Below are 26,602 nucleotides of genomic sequence, written 5' to 3'. Positions count from 1 at the left end.
TCTGCTTTCTTCTAGCTTGTGGCCATTATTTCTTGTAAGCCCCGGGGGGGCCTTGGTGAATAAATACTCACCAATTCCCTTCTGTGCCCCCCTGATGAACTTATAGGCAGCCACCAGGTCGCCTCTCAACCTTCTCTTGCGGAGGCTGAAAAGGTCCAGTTTCTCTAGTCTCTCCTCGTAGGGCTTGGTCTGCAGGCCCTTAACCATACGAGTGGCCCTTCTCTGGACCCTCTCCAAATTATCCGCATCCTTCATGAAGTGCGGCACCCAGAATTGCACGCAGTACTCCAGCTGCGGTCTGACCAGCGCCCGATAGAGGGGAAGTATCACCTCCTTGGACCTATTTGTCATGCATCTGCTGATGCACGATAAAGTGCCATTGGCTTTTCTGATGGTTTCGTCACACTGCCGACTCATGTTCATCTTGGAGTCCACTAGGACTCCAAGATCCCTTTCCACTTCCGTGCCGCCCAGCAGGTCATTTCCTAGGCTGTAGGTGTGCTGGACATTTTTCCTCCCTAGATGCAGCACTTTGCATTTCTCCTTGTTGAACTGCATTCTGTTGTTTTCTGCCCACTTGTCTAACCTGTCCAGGTCTGCTTGCAGCTGCTCCCTGCCCTCCGGTGTGTCCACTTCGCCCCATAGCTTAGTGTCATCTGCAAACTTGGACAGAGTACATTTCACTCCCTCATCCAAATCGCTGATGAAGACATTAAAGAGTATCGGTCCAAGGACCGAGCCCTGCGGGACCCCACTGCCCACACCCTTCCAGGTCGAAACCGACCCATCCACCACAACTCTCTGGGTGCGACCCTCCAGCCAATTCTCCACCCACCGGACTGTGCAGTCATCCAAGTCACAGCCCCTTAACTTGTTCACCAGTATGGGGTGGGATACCGTATCAAAGGCCTTCCTGAAGTCCAAGTATACGACATCCACCCCTCCTCCTGCGTCGAGGCGTTTTGTAACCTGGTCATAAAAAGAGACTAGATTGGTCAGGCACGATCTGCCTGCCACCAACCCATGCTGGTTTCCCCTCAGCATAATTTGTCCTGCCGGGCTCTCACAAATGTGAGCCTTGATAATTTTTTCAAAGACTTTGCCAAGGATGGAGGTGAGACTAACTGGCCTATAGTTGCCCAGGTCCTCCTTCCTCCCCTTCTTGAAAATGGGAACCACATTGGCCCTTTTCCAGTCCTCCGGGACTTGACCCGTGCGCCACGAGCGTTCAAATATTCCCGCCAGTGGCTCTGCAATGATGTCGGCCAGTGCCTTCAGTACCCTCGGATGGAGCTCATCCGGGCCTGCCGACTTAAAGGCATCCAGTTCTTCCAAGTGACCCTGCACCACCTCAGGGTCCATGCATGGAAGTCTGGTGCCTTGCTGCTGCCTCCCTACACTCCCACTGAGAGACTTGTCATGCCTCTCGCTTAGGAACACTGAGGCGAAGAACTTGTTGAGGAGTTCAGCCTTGTCCCCTCTGTCCGTCACCAATTGTTTCTGCCCATTTAGCAGAGGTCCTATTCCTCCCTGGGCCTTCCTTTTACTCCCTATATATCTAAAAAACAATTTCTTATTGTCTTTTACTTGGGTTGCCATCCTCAGCTCCCATGGTAGCTTTGGCCTGTCTAACTGCCTCCCTACAAGCACGAGCAGAAGAGGTATATTCCTGTTTGGTGATCTCTCCCTGTTTCCACCTTTTATGTGCTCCCCTTTTGGCCCTTAGTCTGCCCTGGATTTCTCTGGTCAGCCAGGGAAGCCTCCTGGCCCTTTCCCTCTTTTACCTCTCACGGGGATCGTCTCGCTTTGTGCTCGAAGGATAGTTTCCTTAAGGCACAGCCACCCTTCTTGGGCTCCCATCATTTCAAAACTACTACTCTGTAGTGCGTCCTTCACTAATTGCCTGAGTTCACTGAAATCAGCTTTCCTAAAGTCCAGCACGTTCACCCTACTAGTTACCTTACCCACTCGACGCCTTATGTTGAATTGTATTTTTAGGTGATCACTGTCCCCCAGATGGTTACCGATCTGTAGGTCCCCTACTATGTCATCCCCCGTTGCCAATACCAGATCCAGTAAGGCATTCCCCCTAGTGGGACCATGTACCTCCTGCGTCAGGTGGAGGTCCTGTACACAGGTTAGAAACCTGCGTGAGCGGTGGGACTTTGCTGTCTGTGTCTCCCAGCAGATGTCCGGGTAGTTTAGGTCCCCCATGACCACCGCCTCTTTAGCTTTTATGGTCTCCGAGAGTTGCCTCAGGAGCCCCAAATCTATTTCTTCCCCTTGATGTGGGGGTCTGTAGCAGACCCCTACCACCAAATCCTTTTCTCCATGCCCCCCATTTAGCCTAACCCACAGTCCTTCTAATTCCTCATCCTTTGATTCTGTCTTGTTGAGGGTTGATGTATATTGCTCCTTAACATAGAGCGCAACCCCTCCCCCCTTTTTCCCCACCCTGTCCTTTCTGTACAATCTATAGCCCTCGATATGTACCGCCCAGTCATGGGATGAATCCCACCAGGTTTCCGTCAGCCCCACTACACTTGTCGGTGTTGAATCCCATCCTATTCTCATCTGCCCACCCCTGTAACCTGTGTAGGTCCAATTGCAGCCTATTCCTCCCTTCTAGTATGCCCACATCCCCCCACATCTTAGTGTCATCAGCAAATTTGAACAGGGTGCTTTTTATCCCCTCATCCAAGTCACTGATAAAGGTGTTGAACAGTGCGGGCCTGAGGACCGAGCCCTGGGGGACCTCGCTGCCCACGTCCCTCCAGGTCGAAAATGACCCATCCAACACCACTCTCTGGGTGCGGCCCTCCAGCCAGTTGGCAACCCATTTGACTGTGTGGGCGTCGACACCACAGTCCCCCAGTTTCTTAATGAGAATGGGGTAAGAGACAGTGTCAAAGGCCTTCCGAAAGTCCAGAAAGACTATGTCCACTGCTACCCCTGCATCTCAGGATTTGGTGATCTGATCATAGAAGGCCACCCAGTTGGTCTGACAGGACCTGCCTCTAATGAACCCGTGTTGGTTGCCCCTAAGCATGATCTCCCCTGCTGGCCCCTCATGGATATGCGCCAGAATAATTTTCTCAAAAAGCTTGCCCAGGATCCAGGCAACCCAGTTTGGACTTTCTCCCTGGGTGGCACAACTGGGCATAACTGTTGGAAGCTGAGCTAATTCCCTAGTGGGTCAGACCTGCCTGGGTCTCCTGCTTGGCTCCTGGGAGAGCAGTCTCCCCGTTTAGCTCCTGCTTGTGGCAGTAGACACCAGGGAAGCCAGCAGTTCCTGAGGAAGGTCTGTCCTGGCAAGCCACTACAACCTAGCAGTCCTGGCTTCCTGACCCTGCTCGTTCTGTTCCTGCACGCTGGCTTCTGCATCATCCCTTGATTCAGTAATTTGGCCTCTGACTCCTGACCTTCCACTCTGCTTGTGATTCAGAACTTGCCCCCTGGATTTCCCCTGGATCTGGGACCTTGGTATCTGCTTCCTGATCCTGGATTGGGCCTGTGTTTCAGACTCTGCCCTGATCTCTGGATCTCCCCTGGTGGTCTAACCACTAGCCTCACATGGCCTAACCATCATCTCACCTGGTGGTCTAACCACCTCCCCTGGTGGTCTCAGCCACTGTCCACAACTCTACCCATTGCATCTTGCATGGCCTCCACTACCCCTAGAGTGTCAGTGTCTGCTGCAGGGCAGGCCCCATTCCCTGTGATGGGCTCCTCAGCCACTGCAGTTCCCCTACAGGCTCTGGCTGCCTTGCAGAGCTGCTTTAACACAAGGACAAAGCACTGCACCTTCAGCTCCAATGAAGACCCGTCAGCAGGAGTGAGACGCTGAGGGCCCAGGCTGCTGCTTATAACACCTGTTCATCCTTTCAGACCACCTACAACCCAGAGGCACCTCTGCCCCCATGCTCTGGTGGCAGCCCTGGGAAATTTGTGTGGTCTTGCCACCAGTGCTGGCAGCTGTGTTACTCCCTGCCTCGGTTCTACCCCTCTGGAAAGGTGAAGGTGGGCATGATGATCTCCCTGCCCGCTCCAGTCCTGTTCCTGGAGTGCCTAAAGCCTGCAGCCATTTCAGATCCAGCTCAGGTCCCAGCCCTGTTCCCAGAGCCCTGCTCTGGTTATAGCACCAGTCCCGTCCTGGAGTGCCTGAAGCCTGCTCCCACTCCAGTTACAACCCTCAGCTGAATTAGCCTGATTGACCCCAGTGGGCCCAATTGACCCTGCACTGGATGGGTCAGCCAGACTGACCTCTGGAATGGCCTAATTAACTGCAAGGCAGCTGATTCAGCACAAGAGAACAGAGGTGGCCAATTTGGCAGCTCTTAGCCTAATTGACCTTGGTGTCGCTGACTCAGCCCGACTACCCCCTGTGTGGCTGATTCAGCCTGACTGATCCCAGGACAGGTGCATCTGCTAGACTGACCCTGAAATGGCTGAATCTAACAGTCTGATCCCTGGGTGGCCAAGTAACCCTGATTGATCCTGAGATGGTTGAGTCAGCCCAGCTGACCTGAGGTGACCATCAGCCACACTGACCTTAGGTAGGCCAAGTCAGACTGAATCTGCTTAACCCTGGGATGTCTAACCTGGTTGAACTAACTCTGGGGTGACCAAGTCAAGCAACCTGGCACTATTGACCCTTGGGTAGCCAAGTCACCCAAATTGACCCTGAGATGACTGAGTCTGTCAGATTGACTCCTGGGTGACTGAGTAACTCTTATTGACCCCCAGGGTGACTGACTTGGCCTGATGGACCCTGGAGTGCCCAAGTCAGCTTGATTGACCCTGAAGTGGCCAAGGCAGCTCAAGTTGGCCAATTTGACCTAAGGAGGCAGACTGAGATGGATTAACCATGGGGTGGACTGAGCCGGCCCTATTGGCCCTAGGGCAATGAGAAAAGTGAAAGCCAGGTCAGCAGCTAGGACCTGCATGGGATATGCCATATTCATGTTCCTCCCAGAAGGTGGGAAGCACTTCATCTGCACCAGGTGTAAGCTGGTGCCTGCCCTGGAGAAAAAGATTCAAAGGTTGGAAGCACAGGTATCCATGCTGCGTTACTCTCCCTGGTCCTGGATGCATCTGGAGAGGAGTTATGAGAGGTTGGTACTGGAAAGGCCAAAGGGCAATGAGGAGAAGTGGCAGCATGTTACTACTTGAAGAAGGAGGCCCCCAGGATTGAAGAGCAACGGATTGAAGTCAACAGCTGCTTTCAAGCACTCTGCGGTGGAAATGCTGAGGATGAGAAAAAGGAGAGGATTTCTGCAGGAGTGAGGCAGAGGAGGCAGCAGTCTAGAGAGCACTATGAAACAGGGGCTCTAGGACTAGTGCATAAGAAGGAAAAGAAGAGTGGTGGTGGTTAGTGACTCCCTTCTGTGGAGGACAGAGGCACCAATTTGTCATTTGGATTTAGGGTCCTGGGAAGTGTGCTGTCTGTCTGGAGCTCGAACTCAGGACATCATAGAGAGACTGCCAAAGCTTCTAAAGGGCTCGGTATTGAAAGGCCAACAAAAACTGTCCTGACACAATGGAGGAACAAGAAGAACATCAAGTGACCGATGTGACTGCACAAGGAGTTTCTAAAATGTCTCATATGTAAAAGGAAATTGTGTAGGCAATGGGAAAATGGGGAGGTCACCAAGGAGATATACCAGGAAATTGCAACAACCTGCAGGAAAAAAATCAGGAAAGCAAAGATAAAGAATGAGTTGCAGCTGGTGAAGGAAGTTAAGGACAACAAGAAGAGGTTGAGTAAGTATGTTGGCCAGAAAAGAAGGATCAGGGAAGCTGTAGGTCCATGCGTAACTAGCCCAGGAGAATTCTTAACAGAAGATGCAAAGACAGCAGAGCTATTCAACAGCTACTTTACCTTGGTCTTCAAAAAAATATCAAGCTGCAGCCAGGCACTCAATAAGGATTATTTGGATAAGGAAAGGGACAAGCTGAGAGAGGAGATAACAGGAGAGTTGGTCAGAGACCTTTTGGTCAGTCTAAATGAATTAAAGTCAGGAGGGCCTGATGAACTTCATCCCAGGGTACAGAAGGAACTGGCAGAAGGGATTGTGGAGCCCTTGACCTTTATGAAGTTGTGGGAGATAGGGCAGGTATCAGAGGACTGGAAAAGGGCCAACGTAGTGCTTCTTTTTAAAAAAGGCAAAAAGGAGGACCTAGGGAACTACAGACTGGTTAGCATCACCTCAGTACCTAGGAAGTTATTGGAGTTTATCCTAAGGAAGCAACATTGCAAGCATCTGGAAGAGGAAAAGCTGATCACAAGCAGCCATCATGGATTCACTGAGAACAAATCATGTCAAAGAAACTTGATCTTCTTTGACAAAGCAACTACTTGGGTGGATGGAGAGACTGCTGTGAATATCATGTATCTGGCTTTCAGCAAGGCTTCTAACAAGGTCCAAAAAACAAATTGGAGAAATGTGGCCTGAACAAAACTACTTTAAGGTGGATAGACAATTGGCTCCATAGCCACAAGCAAAGAGTAATTATTAATGGATCCATGTCAGAATGGCAGAAGGTTGCAAGGAGTCCCACAGGGGTCTGTCCTGGGCCCAGTGGTGGTCAACGTGTTTATTAATGACTTGGATGCTGGCATAGAGAGCGTCTTGAACAGATTTGCAGATGACACAAAACGAAGAAGGATCACAAACACATTGGAAGATGGGAGCATAATTCAGAAGGATCTTGACAGTTTGGAAAGCTGGACTGGAGCTAACAGGATGAAGTTTGATGCTGACAAATGCAAGGTGCTACACTTTGGGAGGAAGAATCAAAAACACAAATACAAAATGGGTGATACCTGGCTGGATGGCAACACCACAGAGAAGGATCTGGGAATCTTAGTAGACCACAAACTCAGTATGTGTCTGCAGCAGCTGCACAAAAGGCAAACATCATTTTGGGATGTATCAATAGAAGCATTTGGTGCAAAATAAGGAAGGTTATCATGCTTCTCTACACAGCACAATACCTCATCTAGAGTATTGTGTGCAGTTTTGAGCTCCACATTTTAAAAAGGACATGGAGAAGTCAGAAAGGGTGCAGAGGCGAGTGATAAAGAAGATAAAGGGTTTGGAAAGTAAGTCATGTGAGGAGAGGCTGGTAGGCATATTCAGCTTTCGGAAAGGCACTTAAGAGATGCTACAAAAGCAACTGTCAAATACTTGTGCTTCAGTGTAGGGGGACATTCTCCCTTCTCCCCCATGTAGGAGATCTGCATTCAATTCCTGGTGATGCATGTAATTACAGCTTTCAAATACTGAGTGCCAGGACTTGGTCTGGCCTTGGGGTACTATCTCAATGGTCTAAAGGAGGGGTGAAAGGTCTGGGCAGACTCCATTCCTGCCTATACATCAAAGGGTCTTGTGCCATCTTGTGCACACACCATGATTCAGAAAGATCAATGGTTGGCTACTATCATGGAAAGTAAAAACACCTTTTTCTGTCTTGCTGCAGAGAGTAGGGCATGGAAGAATGGCCTGAAGCTGCAGTAAAGCAGGTTTAGATTTGATATCAGGGAAATTAATGCCTAGAAAGTTGTGGATTTGCAACTTTACTGGAGGTGGTCAAGAAGAGGTTGGACAGTCACTGGTTGGGGAAAATCTAGGCATAGCTGTGCCTATATTCTACCATGGGTATTTCTCATGCTTCTGGGCTTTGCTGGTTGCCAACCCCCTTGCCCTACTTTCTGCTGTATGTTTTAGGGTGTTTTTAAGCCTTCCTCAGAGGCTTCCTCGGTTGTCGGCTGCAGCTAAAGCTGGGGATTTTGACTAGGGTATGCCAATGCTCCTGCCAGAAGCAAAGTCAGAGGTTCTTAGCTAGAAGGTCTTGCACTCAGGGTGAAACTGCTTGCCATATTTGGGGTCAGCAAGGAATTTTACCCCAGGATCCAGTTGTTACAGACTGTGGGGAGAAGGGAGGGTTGCCTTCCTCTATAGTGGGGGACATGGCCTAGCTTGGGATCCCTTGAGCATCTTTTGACTACATTTCATAGATGCAGAACATTGGCTGCTGTGGTTCCCCTGCTTTACCTGTAGCATATTAGGGTGTTAAGTCTGTGTTGGGTTAGGGTTGAGTCATCTTATGCAAAGTTTAGATTATGGTTTATATGGGGTGGTTTGGATAGCAACAATCCTGGCCTATCCTGTCTGAATGTGTATCTTAGTGAAAAGGCATGTATGTATGTCTGTATAAATGCACATGCACACACAAATCATATGCAATGTGTATGCTTATGTCATTGCAGGGGGTTGGGCTAGATAAGCTCTGGAGGTGCCTTCCAGTCTGACTTCTCTAGGATTCTTTTCTATGATTCTATGACAAGGCTTGGTGCCTGCTCTATACAACCATAACTCTGGGTGGGGAGGGAGGGAGGGAAAAAAAATAAAATAAACCCTCCCCCTGCCCCCCCAAGAAAACCCTTTCTTGCCTTCATTCTGCCTTTCAGAATATCAAGATGCATATTATATTATAGCATATATAACATTATATACATACATACACATACACACACACACATATATATATATTCAGTGGAGTGCTTTATATCTAAACAAATACAGTATTTGGGTTAAGCACAACCCCCTCCCTAGGGACAATCGCCGCACTGATAGGGATCACAGACATCCATACTCACACATGTGCTCAAGATATCCCCATGCCACCCCAGACCCAGAGGCACACACTGTCAAGGCTTCTACCCTTTATTGTCAAGAAATCAGCAGCTAAGAACAGTCTGTGAGTTTCTCTGGTTTCTTTTTTCCAACCCCACCCCCACAAAAAAAGTTCCGTTTCATTCATTCATGGCAGGGTATTATATACACCTGCTAAGAAACAAAAAGGAAGATATGGGGGCAGGGAATAGGGGGAGAGTGGATGGGTGGGTTCCAGGGACGAGGGGAGGTGCAAAGACAGATGGGGAGACCAAAAAATATACAGAACCAAAATTAGCCAGCAACCCACCCCCTCCCCACAAACACATGAAGCCCCTCCAGGGCAGGGGAAGACACTGGAGGGGAGGGGGCTTTCAGAAGCAGAGCATTGGCTGTGAGCCCAGGGGTGTTGTGCAGGGAGTGCTGGGGCACTGTGGCTTCACTGTTCAGAGGACCAAACATGCAGTTGCCCACAGGTGAACAATCCTCCTCCTCTCCACTTTGATTCTGCAGTGGGGTGCAGTTGGCAAGGGAGTGGGGGGAAACAAGAGACAGAAACTGGGGAGGAGGGAAGCCCTAGAACCAGAGCAGGAGGAGTAGTGGCAGGGTTAAGCATCTGGTATAAATTATACCCCCCCGCCCCCCCAAGCTTCCTTTCTACGGGGGAAGGCTGGCTAGAAAAGGCCCCAACTCCTCCAGCCACTTGTGACCCTCTCTGCATCGAGGACACTGGGAGCAGGTGGGAGAAAGCCAGGAGTCAGGCTCTGCAGGGATGGGCTGGAGAGAAGCCAGGAAGAGCAGCTGCAACCCGGCATCTGTGTAGGAGGGTGCAAAATGAAAAAAATGTTGCAAAATATTGGTCATAAGAATATATAAGAATAGTCATTTCCAGTCTCCCAGGGCACACTGGGGCAGAGAGCCGATGCTGGAAGGAAGAGTGAATTAGGCCTGACCAGGGTTCCCCCCAGCCTGTCTCACTTGCAGCCTCCAGCACTGAGGGTCTAAGAAGCTCTAATTCAGAGGCCGTGCCCCTCACACCCATGCTCAATAGCTACCAATGCCCCTTTCCTCCATGAACGCGTCCACTCCCTTTTTGAATCTAGCTGAACTGTTAGCTTCCCCGACATCTGATGGCAATGAGTGTCACATTTTAATTTTGTGCCGTGTATATAAAAGAACTTCCTTGTGTTAGTTTAAAACTGATGACCTACCAGCTTCTTTTTATGCCCCCCTAGTTCTTATATGGTGAACAGGAGTAAATAATAAATTCCTATTGACTATCTCTTCACTATTTACTATTTTGTAAACCCTTACCATGTCCCCTCTTCAAGCATCTCTGTTCTAAACTGAATAGGCCTAGCTCTTTAGTCTCATCTCATCTGAAGGACCCTCCATAGCACTTATCATCCTTGTTGCCTTTCTCTATCTCCTTTTTAGGGGCAGAGAACAGAACTGGGAATGGTCTTCAAAATGTGGATGTGCCATGGATTTATAAAAGGGCATCATGATACCTTCCGTTTTGTGCACAATTCCCGTCTTAATAATCCCTAACCTTTTGCCTTTTTGAGGGCTGCTGAGCCCTCAGCTGATGTTTTACTGAACTATCTGCACTAACTCCCAGATCTTTCCTGTCTGGTAATAGCTAATGTAGAGCCCATCATGGCGTAGCTATAGTTTGGGTTATTTTTTGCCCATATGCATCACTGTAGGCAGAGAAGGTCCTTTGGGTATATCCGGTATCCTTTATTAGGCCAACTCAAATAGCTGGAAAAATTCTTCTTTGCAAGCTTTCGGGTATAAATACTTTTCTTTCATCTGCCAGTTAATTGCCTGTTGGCTCAATCATGCCACCTCCTTCTGTAGTCCTTACCTACATTTAACTGTAATGACACCAGAGCTAATGAAACAGTCTTTTGGTGAAATGCATTTAGTTTTGTGTCTGTTGTGTTTTTCTAGATCATATATGACAGAGGAAATGAATGCACACTCCAAGTTTTAAACTGAATAATCTGGGCTCAGGGCCTGTTTATTAGTGAAGCTTTCAGTTGCTTTTTACTTTGAGGAAAAATGAGTGCTGTGTTAGATAATACTGTGCACTGTCTGCACCCCCCCCCAACCCTTTTCAAAACCCTAGAGCTGTCCCCCAACATCTCAAGGCATCAGTGCTGGCTGGCAAGCAGCTGCTGCTGCCTCCCAGCAAGGGTGAAGTGAGAGTCAGCACAACTTCCCGCTAGGCCCAGAGGCACCAGATTGGCCTTCTTTACACTGTGATTGGGTTAAGGAGAAATCAGAAGCCTGATGTGGGTGGTATGAGGGTGGGACACCCCAGCCACATGCCACCTTCCCAAACCCTGCATCCACCCACCCCTGCACTGGGCTGCTGCTCATGGCTGGAAGGCAAGTCCTGGATTAGATGATCCCTTGAGGTCCCTTTTCAGCCTTACTTCTCTCTGATCTCTATGATGGAGGTGAAGAAAGCCAGGCCAAGCACCAATTATTCCCAGCATGGATGCCTCAGCAGCACCCCCCCTGCTATGACACCTTGTGTCCACAGGGGGGCAGCAGTCTACTAGAAGCCAAAGGTCTGAACTGGGGCAGAGTGAGCCCCAGTAGGCTGGGAAGGCCCTGTAGGTAGCTGTCACTCTGGTTGATTGGCAACACCTTCCAGTTGGCAGATGGGAAGTCCAGACGTCAGTAGGCCCCTGCCCCTTTTGCCACTGTGCATGCCAACTGGTACCGCTAGGATCTACAGTTGCCCCATGGTGGAGGTAGAGGCAGAGGTGAAGCTACTTGAGGGCCTTGACCAGAAGCCAGGGTGGTGGTGGAGTGGGAAAGCCAGGCTGGAGGCCTGCTGCTCCAGAAAAGAGGCAGGAATTTCTTAGGGCAGCATCTTTTCTTGGACCAGCTGCAGAGCCAGGCTAGTTACACAAGCTTGCCAATGCACCGCCTCCTGCCTCCAGTCCTGGCACTGGGAAGCCAAATTCCATGCCAACCACCCAGCTGGTACAGCACAAGATCCCACCCCTGGGAAATGCACTTCATGCTCACTGGCACCGTGAATCAGGTTACTGAGACACCAAAGGGCAGCTGGTAGCAGGGTCCACGCCTCCAGTTGCAAAGATATCTGGCATGGGGGATGGAGAGCAGGACCTCAGGGCTAGGGCAGAGGGCACTGCTGCTACCTGAGGGATCAACTGCCTTAGGTCTCTGCACATGATGATGCTGCCTCCTGGCCTGGTTGCAGAGCTGCATTTCCAAGTGGTGAAGTCTACACTAGGGACGCTAGCTGTGCTGCTCACTGCTTATATGCATGTGCATAGGACAGCAACATGATACCGCTTGGCCCATGTGCACCTCTGTGTGCCCCAAGTGCTGGCCAGACATAGCATAGCAGGGAGCAGTGGAAGCTTTGTGTGGCCGCAAGTAGACTCTTGGTGTGAAGGGGAATCAGGCCCTATCCCTGGACACGTAGATCAGGCTGGGCTGATTCTCACTCCTCCTCTCGCACCAGCACATCTGGATCTGGGCTAGTCCCCCAAATCTCCCAGGGCAGGCATATTAGGGCTGCTCTGCTCTGCCCCTGCAGACAGATCAAGGTAAGGCTGTGCCACCCCCTGAAGCCAGATCAGACCGAAGGACTGGACCCGGCCAGCAGAACCTGGCACTGCCTATCAAGATTGTGCATGCCTAGGTCAGGAGAGCAAGGGATACGTTACTCACTTCTAGACAGAAACAAAACAAAACAAGGTAACTTTATTGGAGAGTGCATTCGCTTGCCCCATCACACTTTACATATTAAAGTCACAAAAAAACTTGATAAACACAGTATCTTTAGTCCTGCAGACCTTAGTATTAACTGTGCATTGCTTTCAGGCTCATAAAACCCAGTCAAGCCTTCTCAAATCTCTTGGAAGTGGGGTATTTTCACACCACAGTAAATGTTTTTAGTGACAGTTAAAGAGTGGGCAGGGCTGGGAAATGGAAGCAACGTGACCAGAAGCAGCGAAGAGAGCACTGCTGAACACCAGAAGGAAGGATGAGTGTTGCTAACCCCTGGGGAGAAAAGAGTTTAGCAGGAATCAGGTAGATGGCAATGAGCTATGAAGTCAAGTGACTCCCTTAGCACTGCCCGATTAGATATGCTGCAGCTGGCACGCAGTTGGCTTGAAATTGTGGGTGGAGAAAGAATCAAAGTGAGGGGAAGGCAGGGAAGCGAGTGCATCAGTGCACTCCCCAGATCTGCCCCTGAAGCAACAATCAATGGCTCTAGTATTAACTCCCCTGCCAGCCCACAGCCCCCACTTCCAGCCCACCACCCCCTTCAACTCTACCACCCCCACCTTGGGCCCCCATACTTCCTGCCCAAACACAGCACACCACCCCCCCACCTGCAGCAAGGCAGCAGAACAGGTGCTGGGGGTGGGGGGTGGCCATCAGGTAGCCTGTAGCATGTCTTATCACCCCTGGGATGCAGCAAGGGCAAGCATGGCCACAACACTCTGTGTGCGGCCAAGACGGACATAGGACACCTCCACCCAGTAAAACTGATACTGGCCCCTGCAGGGTGTACGCTGCCCCACTGCATCCAGGAGCAATTCCTTGCAAAGGGAACTGATGCTGAAAGCCAGCTGGAGAAGTAACCAGCATCTTCTTCCACCCAGTGATGCCCAGAGGGGCAGAGAAAAAGCACACATCTGCCCTTCTCCAGGGAACAGTGGCTGTGCACCATGAATTCGTAACACCCCAATCAGAGGGCTCTGGGAGCCTGGTTAATACAGGCAGCTACCAGGAAGCAAACTGACAGTGGCCAGCTGCAAGTGTAGGACACAGGGTGATCAGCATAAGCCCCACATGCAGCATCTAAACCTCTTCCATACCAGGTTCCCGTTCATTAGGATGAGCATCTTTTACTCCTCAGCCTGCTGGCAAAGAGGGGCCAGGCCCACAGGCGGTTGGCCTCCTGCTCTGTCCCTCACCTCCTCACCCCGGAAATAACAGGTACAGGTTAATGCACCAGGTAAAAACCATATGTCCTTTTTTATTGTTAAGTCATAAAGAGGTATCAAAATTAAAAGAGGAAAATTACAGGGGACTTAACAGAACTACGATGAGAGCAGGGATGTGGCAGGAGACAACACCATGAACACAGGGGGCGGGCAGTGAGGAGGAGGCGGGGGAGGGGCCAGTGACAGGCTCAAATATCAGATGGGCACCTTGCCGGGGGCTTCACTGGGTGCTTAGGAGTCATCTTCGCCATTGGCGCTGTCTCTGTCGTCCTCTCCTTCCTCTGCCTCCTTCTCGTCACCCTTGATGGACTCCAGCTATGAGAGGGGACAGGGATGGGGGGGCGGGATTAGAGACAGGGACGCCCGCCCCTACGCCCGCTCTCTTGGACCCCCAGGTTCATACCTGGTCGTCACCCCGATCCTCATTATCATCATCATCCAGCAGATCCCCCTCCTCAGCAGAGTCATCTGCCCCTGCCTCAGACTCCAGCTTTACATTGCTCTCCTCCTTCTTCATGGAGCTGCTGCTCTGCTCCTCCTCAGACTTGTCATTCTTCTGCTCTGCAGGGGACAAGAGAAGAGGGGCACATCAGGGGAACATTCTGCCTCCTAGAGACTTCCCGCACAACTGCTCCAGAGGGAAGAAAAAGCTCCCCCCATCCTCCAGATGAAAAAAAAGTCTTTCCTCGTCCCATGGCTCCCTAGAGTGGATGGTCCCAAGGGTCCCAAATAGGAGCCCCACACCCATCACCGCCCGCCCTCTCACCCGTCTGTTTACTTTGATCCTTCTCGATCTTTTCCAGGCTCTCCAGCAGGGAATCCACTTTCTGTTTGATCTGGGTTAGCTCCTTCTTAATGGTCTGGAGATCGTCACCTTTCACTGAAAGCCAAGAGGACCAGGGCAGAGATCAGTCAGTGGGCCCCAATGGGTTTGAGGCCCAACCCAACAAAGATACAGACTACTCCATATCCCCTTCCACTCCCAGGGCCTGAGACTAAGACCCATATGCCAAACACAAGCAAGAAGCAGATGCACTAGGAACAAAATATGTGGCCCAAGGCAGACCTGCCTACTTAATAGATTTCATAGACACTAGAGCTGGAAGGGACCTTGGAAGATCAGAGTCCACCCCTTGCCTGAAGCACAGGAAGTCAGCTGGGGTCATAGGATCCCAGCAAGATAAGCATCCAATCTGCTCTTAAAGGTGTTCAATGTAGGTGCTTGAACCACCTCCAATGGCAGGCTGTTCCAGACCTTGGGGATTTGGACAGTAAAGAAATTCTTCCTTATGTCCAGCCTGAAATGGTCTTGCAGTAGTTGATAACTGTTCAACCTAGTCATCTCTTGGGGCACTCTGGTGAACAAACATTCCCCCAGATACTGGTGGTCACCCCTGATAAACTTATAGGTGGCCATCAGATCACCCCTGACTTGTCTGCATTTCTCTAGGGAAGAGCATAGGATGCATGAGACACAGCTTCCCCCTTCCATCAGCGAGTCAGGGCTCCAGCAAGGGAATGGAGGACTGGGGGGGCAGGGGAAAGAAGGGGTACACTGTATCCCACCACCCCCACTCCCCAGAAGCAGCACCACGGGTCTGACACATACATTTACCAGACTTGGAGGACGATCCCCGCTGGCCACTCTTGGAGTTGAAGCCACTCTTGCCACGGCGGGAGGTATTGCCAGAGACACGCTGGCGTTTCGAGGGCACCACTGCTCGGGCAATGGGGGGAGGTGGAGGCACACGTGCCGGGTAGCTGTACATCCTAGGAGCAGGTCAGGAGAGGAGGGTGACCCCCCAGTTCTCCACTGCTACCATGCAAATGCCCCAGAAGAGTAAGCACCCCAGGACCAAAGATACCTGGGAAGGCTACTCACTGCCCTTCGGAGAGCCAGTGGCACTGCAGGTCCCACATGGGAATCAATGGCTCCACCCCATTCCCCCTGGGCTGCAGCTCACCAAAACACCTGCAGTATGCAATGGCAGTGACATACCTGTCATAGTAATCCCGCTGAAAGTCATAGTCCAGATCAAAGGAAGACCTGAAAGAGAGAACCCAGGCAATAGGATCAGGAGGAGCAGGCACCCTGGAGTAGGGGAGGAGGTGGGGAGGGACCCAACAGAGGAGGTGAGGAACATGGGTGCCAAGCACCACACCACCTCCCATGGAGGGAGGGTAGAGCATCCCAGCCTCCCCAGACTGCCAGTGCAGGTCACACACAGAGCATCTGTGCTGCAGGCAGATGAGGCAGTTTTATTGGGCAAGCCCACCAGTGCCTGCTTCTGCCCCTGCTTGCTCCCTGGCACTGACTGAGGTGAGCTGGCATAGGCCTGGGCCGCCACTCCCCAGTCCCAGGTAGCCAGGAGTCACAGCCCAGGATAGGGGCTGAGTGGCCAGGACATGCTCCCCCAGCGGAGATACCTCCAGCAAGCTGCCTCCCAACAGTCCCTCCCCACCTCTGGGAGACAGAAAGAGAGAAGGTGCCCACGCACAGCACCAACGCGATATAGAAAACATAACGGTCCCGACCTGACTAGAGGGGACGGAGAAGGTGGTGCAGCTACTGACCCGTACATCTCCGCCGCCGACCGCTTCACACCCGCCTTGCCTCGATTCACTTTTGGCTCGGCTGCCAGGTTAATGTCTGAGGAAGAGATGGGTGTGCAATGAGGGAGCAGCCCCATTCCTCATTAGTGCCAGAGCCATGGTATTGTGACCAAATAGGGTTTGGGTGGGGAAACAGGCAACATCACAGCACACAGAAGGTCAAACCCATCCCCCCAGTCCAAGCCCCCAACTTGTTTACTCCTGTTCAACTTGCTTCCTCACTGCCAACAGCTCCTCCCATGTCATGTGGCATGTGCTCTGTATATAGGGGTAGAGGCCAAGGCTCACCCAATACCTAGCAGGCATCTTGCCATCTGCAGACTACACAGGCCAGGTCAGAGCCATGGCCAGGGGACACTTCCTAATGACCTCCCCTGCCTCTGGCCTAAGTGTTCACAATGGGACACAAATAGGCCAGCGTGCACTTCTGGGGGAGGCAGAATGAGAGCAGGCCAGGGCTAACCTTGCCCTGTGTGGGATAAAGGCATCTGGTCCAGGGCAGTGCCACAGCTGCACACTCACCAAGAACCCAACTCACAATTACCTGCCATCCCTGAAGTACAGGCCAGGCACACCTCAGGGACACTTACCTAGGACCTGGCCAGCAATCATCCTGCCATCCTCCCCCGCCACGGCTGCACGGGCGTTGCGTTCATTGACATACTGCACGAAGGCAAAGCCCTTGTGCACAGAGCAGCCCACGATTTTGCCATATTTGGAGAAGATGGCCTCCACATCACTCTTCTTCACCACCAGCGTGTTGAGGTTCCCGATGAAGACACGCGAGTTCATGGAGCGTGGGTCTGTCTTGTTGGTGACGTTGCTGGCCATGACTCACGTGCAGCAAGGACCTGCCGGGGCAGGCGTGTCAGGCAAGGGGCAGCCATGGTGGTTAGAAAGGTCAGAAGTGTCCCCCCCAGCCACTCCCTCCTCCCAATCTTGTCCCCAGCATCATCTGCCCCAGGGATTTAAGTGCTTCAGAATTACAAGGGACCAATCACACAGCCTCCCACTGCAATACATAGCAACACCGTCTGTACAGAAAAACACCACGCCCATGGCTATACAGTGATGCAGGGCAAACCCAGAAATTCTCCACTGGCTTTGGGTATAGGCTCCAGAGCACTTGCCCTCGCTTTTGCACCTCCAAGAATCAAAAAGGTTGGAAAAGAGGGGGTCCAACACCCCAGCTCAAGACACGCTTCTAGCTGGTGAGAGAAGGCCCTTGTCCAGCTCCTGGGTTCAGGCTCCCCCCACCCCCCATGACTACAGCCCACACCAGAGTCAGCCAGCCCCATTCTGAATGGAAGCTGACAGCAGACACCTGAGAGGAAAGCTAGAAAACCCTTGAGAGCAGCAGGCCTCAGGAAGTTGGCCCTTCTACCACTCCCAGGGGCCAAACCATGGGCTGAAGCACCAGGACCTCCCCCACACTTCAAGTCTAGCTGGCATTTTCAAAGGATCTCATCTGGCAATCACAACCTCAACCATGCTAAGGGCACTCAACATGGATGAGTGCCTGATATTTTATGAACCCTGACACAGGTTCTGGCCTCAATGACTCCTTGCAGCAGGGAGTTCCACAGGCTGCAGTAGCTACACAACACGATAGTACCTATTGGCACTGTACCTGCTGCTTATCCTTCCCAGCAAACCCCTTCTTTAGTCCTACAGCAAACTGCATATAGCAGCTCCTGACCAACCTGCTCCATCTTGCCCATCTCACTAATCCCCTCCCATCCTACCCTCGCCAGCAAGAACTACTTCAGCCTTGTCACCATCAGAAGAGGGCAGACCTGCCATCCAAGGCCCTTCAGCTCCTGCCACCCACATTCCCCCCATCCAGGTGCAAAGGACCAGGACCAGGCCCAGGTACCGTGGCACTGCTGTAGCACCTCATGGACCCACGCACCTTCCCAGCCTCACTGCAGAAAGACACACAAGGCAGCCACAAAAATGCACCAGTGTACCCTCTCTGAAGGTGCTCAACCCTGCAACCCTTGCTGAGAAGGGACAGGGAGAACACTCAGTGGGCATGGGGTGCAGATGCGCTGCAGACAATGGTCACATACCCATGAAGTCATACTGCACAGACTTAAAGCATGGCTTTGCAGACACCAAACAGGCTGCACTCCAGAAGAGCTGGAGGAGGGCCTGGGAGGGACAGAGTGCCAGCCTACCTCCTCCAGGTGTCACTCAGCCTTTACACTACACTGTCCTGAGAAAGGGACAGGCCAGCAGAGAAAAAGCCATATGACCCTCTCCACAAAGGAAAAAGGCAGGCAGTAGGGAAGGGGAGGGGTTACAGCTTCCTTCCTTCAGCAGGCTAGATGAAGCATCTCCTAGGAGCTTGGAAGCCTGTCAACAGTCACCTGTCCTGAGATGCTGGACTGTACCTTAGTATTCAAGGGGGCCTGAGCAGCGCTGTGAGAGGGAAGCTTGGGAGCTGAAAGACAAGAGGCTGTAGGGCAAGACTGAATGCCACCTCCAGAGTGTGGTGAGGACTCAAGAGCTAGAAGATCAGGAGCGTAGCACTAAGTACTATGATAAAATTGTTTCTTCCTCACTGGCGGCTCAAGCTCCTGCTGCTTTTGCAGACACGGCACAGAAGCACAGAAAGCCTTTTAGACATACGCTGGCCCTGCACACAGCTCTAGGCCTGACCTGCCATCCCACTACAAGGGACAGCACTGTTCTAGGAGGTCTCATGTGGTGTCCTGTGTTCAGAGATGGTTTCCTCACTGGGGAAGGGGATGGGGAAGCAGGCTGAAGGACAGGAGGTGGAAGGCTCCCCTTTAGCAGGGCACCAGCTTGCCCAAAGGCAGGGAAACAAGACTCCCGTGGCTTTTTTTCCTCCTTTGTCCAGGTCAAACCCAGATGTCTTCCTGAAGCACTGCTCACCGCACATGGGGTACCAGCTCTGCTGAGCCGCTGCGGTTCCCAAAGCTGGGCCTTCCCTGTGGGGTCTATTCCCCCAGCACTAAGGCCACAGCGCCAGGGCTCCCACCATGCTCCTACACAGCTTTGCCAGCCAAGGTGACAGTTGTGACATGGAACTTCTAACCCTAAACCAGGCCTCCAGTATAACACAGGATCTTTGTGCTGGGGACTCCTCCATGCCTGGGCCTGCAGCTCTGGTGGCCAAAGCTCACAGTGAAACCTACTGGCCTCACACCTCTTACCATCGCCTGGGATGGGTTTGTATCTGCTCCACGGGTGGTTCCATTGACTGTTGCTGCCGCTCCAGGCCAGGTGTCCGTGGCGTGGTGGTGGGTTGTTTTGAGGGAAGGACGGCGTAGAGGAAGAGAGCAGGAGGAGGGTTTTGGGGGCACAAGAGGAGGGGGCTGGGGAAGGGCCATCGCCACCACAGGCGATCAGCACCACAGACATCAAACGGCAGCAAGTTTAAAAATGGCACAAACGAAAGATTAAAAAATAAAAAAATAAAAAAAAAACAAAAGAAAAAATAAAAATACAGACTTCCAAAGACGCTCTAAAACAGTTCAGGAGAAACCAGGTCCCACTCTCAACAGTCAAGGGGGGAAAAAGAGTTAGCGTGATCAATCCACTTTAAAAATGCAAAAACCTTGTTGTCTCTCACAAAGGGTAAAAACCCAGCTCAGTCAGGAACACTCAGAAAAACGCGATTTCATCTGGTTAAAAATCAGCAGTGTCATTTATCATCACCATCAGTAATATATCAGCATAGTAAAGTCATCAGCATTATAGTAGTATAATAGTAATAGTAACTAGCAACAACAATAAAAAGGAAATCAGTGGAAAGGCAGGAAAAATGGAAAAAAATGTGGAATAACTTACTGTAGCTGAAGATCAAAAAAATCTCGCTGTAAAAAAACAAAAATAAAAATAGCCCAGATTAGAAAAACGGGAGGTGCCGAAAGGTCAAGTCAGCAATGATCATTTCTGTTCTCTCCCTCTTTCTCGCGCTCTGTGGTTACCACAGAGCCACGTGGGGAGAGCTCTTGGTAGGAGACAATCAAAGCCCTTTGCACACCACCACTGCACTCTAAAAATACCCGAGAGGTCAGCTCATGAGGGGCTAAAAGGCTCCTCCTCTCTAACCCAGCTGCTGCAGAAAAAAATAGACACTTTTCAAAATTACATCTTAAATCCAGCTCCAGTGTGGCGCGGGGAGCACTGAGCCCCAGGGGCACTGTTAAAAGGGCTCTATAAAATGGGGAGGTGTGTGGGGGGAGGGGGTTAACACGAAGCTGAGCTCCAGTGAGGAGGGATGGGGTTTCGCCTCGCTGCCCTGTGGAAGGAGAAGGGACAGATTGAGTCAGGGTTCCTCAGAAATGCTGCATGCCCCTCCCACGCCCCCGCCCCAAGAAAGGCCTGCCTGCCTCCAGGGGCCCCCCGAGCACTCAAGCTAGGGCTTCTGCCACCATCCTGCGCTAACCCCTCCGCTCCTCCGTCTCCAAGGAAGCAGCTCAGACGTCAAGCACGGCAGCAGGAGGGAATTCAAAGGGGATTGCATCCTGCTAATGCACATCCCTGCAGGCGGGGAAGTGTCATGTGAGCCTATCCTGGCAGAGGATCTTTGGAGCTCAAGCTGCCCTGAGGGTGTGGGGGTCCACAGGCACGCATCCTGCTCCAGCCAAGGACCCAATGCAATGCTGACACCTCCCTGGAGGCACCAGCGTTACCTACGGCGGGAAACAGGGGGCGAGGCAAGGGGAGGGGGCCTATCCCTGGCAGAACGGGGAAAGAAACGAGGCCCACCGGGGCCAGATCCCGACTGTGCCCTCTGGCTGCAGGGATCCGCATGCAGGGCTGAGGCGCAGAGCAGGACCCAGGAAGCAGAGAGCAGCAGGGCCGAGACATGACCCAAGGTGGTGCCCCTTCTTCCTGCCCTCTTGGGGCTCTGCTCCAGACTGCCCCAGCCGGCTGCCGCCCACCAGGCTGTCCCTCGCCGGGCTCCTGCAGCACAGGCCCCGGGAGCCAGACCCCCCCACCTGGCCGAGACCACTGCCGCGTGGCGGGGGAGGTGGATAGAGGTGAAGGCGCCATCCCCCCCTTGCGCGCCCATTGGTCTGTCCCAAAGAAGCGGGAAAGCCGGGCTCTACAGGCCGCACCATTGTCCCCCCCCCCCGGGGGTGGGGCGCGGTTTCCTCGTTTTCCCATTGGTCAGCCCGCGCCCGGCCGCCCCTCAGCAATATCATCCCCTCCCTCCGCCATGGTGGTCTCTCCCGCCTGAGCCGTACCATTCTTCTCCCCGGCTCCCCCCTGGCCCCACGATGGTCTCACCCAAGAGAACAGGCTGTAGTGCCTGGAACGCACCATTGTAGGCCCACGGGGGGGGAGTCCCCCGCGCTCCCGGCCGGGCAGAGCCGCGCCGGAGGGGGGGGTGTCCGCTACCCCCAAATGGCGCGGGTTGGCGGAGCACACTGCGCGGGGGGGCGGCCCCGGCTCTGTCCCGGGGGCCCCGGCTCAGCTTAGCGTGCAGCGGCGCAGCACCAACAGACTTACCGCTAGGCCCCGCTCGGACTCCGAGTCGCTCACGCTCCTGCCGCGGCCTCCTGGCTCCGGGCTGCTCACAAAATGGCGCCCACGCCGCCCTCTGCACCGCTCAGCCCGGACTAATCCGAGTCCGCCCCGTCCCCGCCCCCATTGGAAGAGGGGCAACAGCCTTATCCGCTGTCATTGGCTGTCGCGGAAGTCAATCCTGCTCCTGGCCAATAAGAGAGGAGGCTCTGAGGGGTTGGAATGGGCGGGTTCGGCCCCTCTGCCTCGGCGAAGGCAGGCTGTAAGCAACCACTGGCTACTGCTCCCATCGCTCCACGCCCGCAGCCCAACACTCTCCTCTGCTTGGTTAAACTCGCTGTCAGTCCACGCCGCAGTCCTTTCTCATTGGGTGAAGGGCACATTCGATTCCGCCCCTGCCTCATGTTTCTCTGTGATTGGTCATTACGCTTTCTACGGACCCACCTCTCTGCATCGGTCCACTGTGAATGGCTGAAACGTCTGTCACTCCCCGGTAGTTTTAGCTCTTATAGGCTAGAAGTTGAGAAGGCGGGATCAACGGAAGGACTCGCGGGAAAAGCCCCAGGGAGCAGGGCGGAGCTTGTGACTGGCGGCCAGGACCTTGGCATAGGCGCTTTTCCATTGGTCCCGGTTGGGGGTGACGTAGGGCTCCTTTTTTCCCCTCCCACACTCTGCTTGTCAGAGGCCGGCGCAGGCTGTCGAGCGCGGCGTGTTCAGTGGGAGCGAGAAGGCAGGCGCGGATTGGTCAGGTCTTCGCCAATCGCTGCTGGGCGCTGTCTTTCCCGAACGCCCATTGGCCAGTTTGAAATCATTGACACCGTTGCCTGAGGTGGTGGGGCGGGAAGGGGCTGGGAGTGAACTGGGTCCGCCCAGAGGTTTTCGTCCCCCTTGCAGCCTCCAGCAATTAGGGCGCCTCTACCCGTTCATTAATGTGCTTTTGCTAGTGTGCATTAAATCTAATACCTCCACTGAGAGGTACTGGAAAAAAGGCACGTTAGTTTAATGCATGTTAGGAAAAGTGCACAGCTTTTTTGTGACTCTTTAATGTGCAATAAAGCAGTGAAATGCACATGAAAGCAAATGTGTAGACGCTCCCTTCTAGGCGGCTCCAGTCAGAGGCTGTGTGCTTGTGCTCCTGCTCAATAGCTGCTGCCACCACTTGCTTCCAAGAACTGACCGGCTCCCTTTCTGAACGGGCAGTGCCTGGCACTGCAGGGACCAGTATTTGTCCTGTTGTTGAGCTTATGGCCCGGTGTCCCCAGCCCTGCCTTGCTGCCTCTGGTGAGTGTGGGTCTGCTTACAAAGGCCCCCTCTTATTCTCCCCTCCAAAATCTCCACGTCTGGGTTAATACCATCTCTAGACTGCTCCACTCTATCGCCTCTCAACCGTCTCCTTCCCTAGATCCCAGTCCATCACTGGTTTTCACACAGCACCTGTCCAGTGTTGCCAGCTCTCATGAGACCAGCAATATCAGGCATTTACCGTACAGCTATTGTCTCTGGAATCAGATGATGACACTAAACTCTCAATTTTAAGCCCTCCCAGGGCAGAGAACAGCTGAAAATCGTGCACTGTGAAGGTGCAAAGCCAGAAGGCAGAAAGATACAAGCATTTTACTTTAATTTGGCCTCGGGTCTGTCACCATACAATCATAAGCGATGCATAGGGGGTGCACACGGGTGCACGTGCACCCCCTGAGTGTGGCGGTGCACCCCCTGCAAAAAGGCGACACTGACATTCCCGGCAGCACCTGCAGGCAGTCACTGCTTGCCATCCCACCCTTGCCGCTGACACTGCCAGCAGCGTCTCTGGGCAGTCCGCAGACGCCACTGCCTGCTGCTGCCAGCAGTGTCTGTGGGCAGTCGCCAACTGCTGGTTGGCGCTTGCCCCACTCTGCTGACAGCACCGTGGCTGCCTGCGGGAGCTCCCTGCTGGCCACCCTCGTGCTCCCACTGCTGACAGTGCTGCTGCCACCTGTGGGAACTTGCCGTGCCCCACCCCCCAGCATCTGGGGGCACTCAGCGTTCATGCATACAATCAAAATGGCTTCTCCAAGGAGATGTGAGAGATGGCAAGGCCTGGCAACCCCATTTCCCTAACAACCTTGATTGTGGAAAGAGGCAGTGCTCTGCAAGGGCAAGCCCTGGCTGCTTAGACCTTACCAGGATTGAATAGATGAACCCTCAAAAAACAGATAGGCTTGTGTCCCCATAGCCAGTAGTTTATACACAGGTCTGAGCTGGCATCCATCCAACCCTGCTCCAAGGTGGTTGAATTTCAGACCACTGTCCCAAGCCCCGCCCCCAGTCTTTCAGAAGCAGAAGCTGTTCACCAGTTCCAGTTTTTATTAAAGTGATGTTGTGGCCAGGCTGCCTGGCTCTACTGAAAGGCAGGACTACTCAGCACACGCACAGAGCTGCTCTTCACTCAGAAGGCAGTAGCTACCTCCTGAGCTGGAAGTAGCATGGCTACATGCATATGCCACTGCAGCACAACTAATTAGTATAGCCATGTTTGGTTGTCACCAGGGAGATGAGTGGACTAGCTGGTCTGAGCACCACACTGCATATCAATAGTTACACTGCTTCTGCCTCAGGAGCAAAGCCATGGCCCCCTCTCCACTGAGGCAGTCAAGCTGCAGGCAGCGCTGGGCTTTCCCCCTCGGCAGATGCAAGGGGGCGCTGCCTGGGGCCACTCCAGGGCCAGCATTCCCAAGTTGGGATGGATCAGGTAGTCATCACATGAAAGCCTACAAAGGATGGAGGACGGGATTCACCTCCAAGGAGGATTATTCTGCGCTGGTCCAGTCCTGCAGGGAGCAAACCAGGAAAGCCAAGGCTGCAACTGAACTCCAACTAGCTTCAAGCATCAGGGACAACAAAAAGTCCTTTTTCAGATATGTGGGGAGCTGGAGGAAAAGCAAGGGCAATGTTGGACCCCTGCTAAACCAGATGGGGCAACTGACAACTGATGCCCAGGAAAAAGCCAACCTATTAAATAGGTACTTTGCGTCAGTCTTTCATCAGTCCCATGGGACGCCCATGCCTGCTATGGGACAGGGAGATCCGGGTGATGGGGATCCCCTACCCTCCATAAATGCTGACCTTGTGAAGGAACACCTTGAGAAGCTGGATACCTTCAAGTCAGCTGGCCCTGACAATCTGCACCCCAGGGTACTCAAGGAGCTGGCAAGCGTCATAGCCCAGCCCCTGGCATGGATCTTTGAAAACTCCTGGCGCTCTGGTGTAGTGCCTGAAGCCTAGAAGAAGGCCAATGTGGTGCCGATCTTCAAGAAAGGGAGGAGAGTAGATCCAGCTAACTACAGGCCCATTAGCCTGACTTCTATCCTGGGGAAGATCTTAGAAAAGTTTATTAAGGAGGCCATCCTTGATGGACTGGCCCAGGCTAACATCCTAAGGGATAGCCAGCACGGGTTTGTTGCGGGTAGGTCTTGTTTGACCAACCTCATTTCCTTCTATGACCAGGTGACCTATCACCTGGACAAGGGAGAAGAGATTGATGTCATATATCTTGACTTCAAAAAAGCTTTTGATCTGGTATCCCATGATCACCTCTTGGCCAAACTGGCCAGTTGTGACCTTGGCTCCACCACGATCCGCTGGCTGGGAAACTGGCTCTGTGGTCAGACCCAGAGGGTTGTGATTGATGGCAGTCACTCATCATGGTGCCCTGTGACCAGTGGGGTCCCTCAAGGCTCTGTCCTTGGACCCATACTGTTCAAAATCTTCATTAATGATGTGGACATTGGAGTCAGCAGTGGACTGGCCAAGTTCGCCAATGACACCAAACTTTGGGGCAAAGCATCCACGCCAGAAGATAGGCGGGTGATCTAGGCTGACCTGGACAAGCTCAGCAAATGGGCAGACGAGAACCTCATGGTGTTTAACACCAAAAAATGCAAGGTTCTCCACCTTGGGAGGAAAAACCTGCAGCTTCCTTATAGGCTCGGCAGTGCTACATTGGCTAGCCCTACAGAAGAAAGAGACTTGGGGGTCATCATTGACCACAAGATGAACATGAGCCTGCAATGCGATGCTGCGGCTAGTAAAGCGACCAAAACGCTGGCTTGCATCCATAGATGCTACTCAAGCAAATCCCGGGACGTCATTCTCCCCTTGTACTTGGCCTTGGTGAGGCCGCAGCTGGAGTACTGCGTCCAGTTTTGGGCTCCACAATTCAAAAAGGATGTGGAGAAGCTTGAGAGAGTCCAGAGGAGAGCCACGCGCATGATCAGAGGTCAGGAAAACAGATCTTACGATGACAGGCTGAGAGCCATGGGACTCTTTAGCCTGGAAAAGCGTAGGCTCAGGGGTGATCTGATGGCCACCTATAAGTTTATCAGGGTGACCACCAGGATCTGGGGGAACGTTTGTTCACCAGAGTGCCCCAAGGGATGACGAGGTTGAACGGTCACAAACTCCTGCAAGACCGTTTCAGGCTGGACATAAGAAAGAATTTCTTTACTGTCCGAGCCCCCAAGGTCTGGAACAGCCTGCCAGCGGAGGTGGTTCAAGCACCTACATTGAACACCTTCAAGAGTAAATTGGATGCTTATCTTGCTGGGATCCTATGACCCCAGCTGACTTCCTGCCCTTTGGGCAGGGGGCTGGACTCGATGATCTCCTGAGGTCCCTTCCAGCCCTAATGTCTATGAAATCTATGAAACATATGCCCACAGCCCTGCCACTCAGGAGTTTCCTGGAAAATCCTGCCCAAGGCAGTCCCTTCATGCACCTCTGCCCCTGCCAAGGTGGATGGTGGCATTGGGTCTGACCTTG

General features: G+C 52.7%; 1 protein-coding gene across 7 annotated transcripts; it reads right to left on the bottom strand.

Annotated features, from left to right (window-relative positions):
- Nucleotides 1–13,691: 13,691 nt before the first annotated feature.
- HNRNPC (heterogeneous nuclear ribonucleoprotein C) lies at nucleotides 13,692–21,936 on the bottom strand. 7 transcript variants are annotated; one of them, XM_090052951.1, is made up of 10 exons: nucleotides 21,788–21,936; nucleotides 20,421–20,570; nucleotides 20,117–20,142; nucleotides 16,888–17,148; nucleotides 16,220–16,334; nucleotides 15,684–15,731; nucleotides 15,294–15,454; nucleotides 14,451–14,564; nucleotides 14,088–14,245; nucleotides 13,692–13,999 (listed from the first exon to the last, which is right to left on the bottom strand). In XM_090052951.1, the coding sequence occupies exons 4-10, from the start codon at nucleotides 17,126–17,128 to the stop codon at nucleotides 13,916–13,918; spliced, it is 921 nt and encodes a 306-aa protein (XP_089909077.1). In that variant the 5' UTR covers nucleotides 17,129–17,148; nucleotides 20,117–20,142; nucleotides 20,421–20,570; nucleotides 21,788–21,936; the 3' UTR covers nucleotides 13,692–13,915. The 7 variants fall into 7 exon arrangements, with proteins under 7 accessions (XP_089909077.1, XP_089909079.1, XP_089909076.1 ...); XM_090052953.1 differs by lacking the exon at nucleotides 20,421–20,570 and having other exon boundaries at nucleotides 14,463–14,564; nucleotides 21,788–21,922; XM_090052950.1 differs by lacking the exon at nucleotides 20,421–20,570 and having other exon boundaries at nucleotides 21,788–21,917.
- Between the last annotated feature and the right edge of the window lie 4,666 nt (nucleotides 21,937–26,602).

The sequence above is a fragment of the Crocodylus siamensis genome, chromosome 6 (genome assembly GCF_052110815.1).
Source record: "Crocodylus siamensis isolate JL-2025a chromosome 6, ASM5211081v1, whole genome shotgun sequence".
Lineage (NCBI taxonomy): Eukaryota > Metazoa > Chordata > Crocodylia > Crocodylidae > Crocodylus > Crocodylus siamensis.
This window is presented reverse-complemented; position numbering and strand designations above follow the sequence as displayed.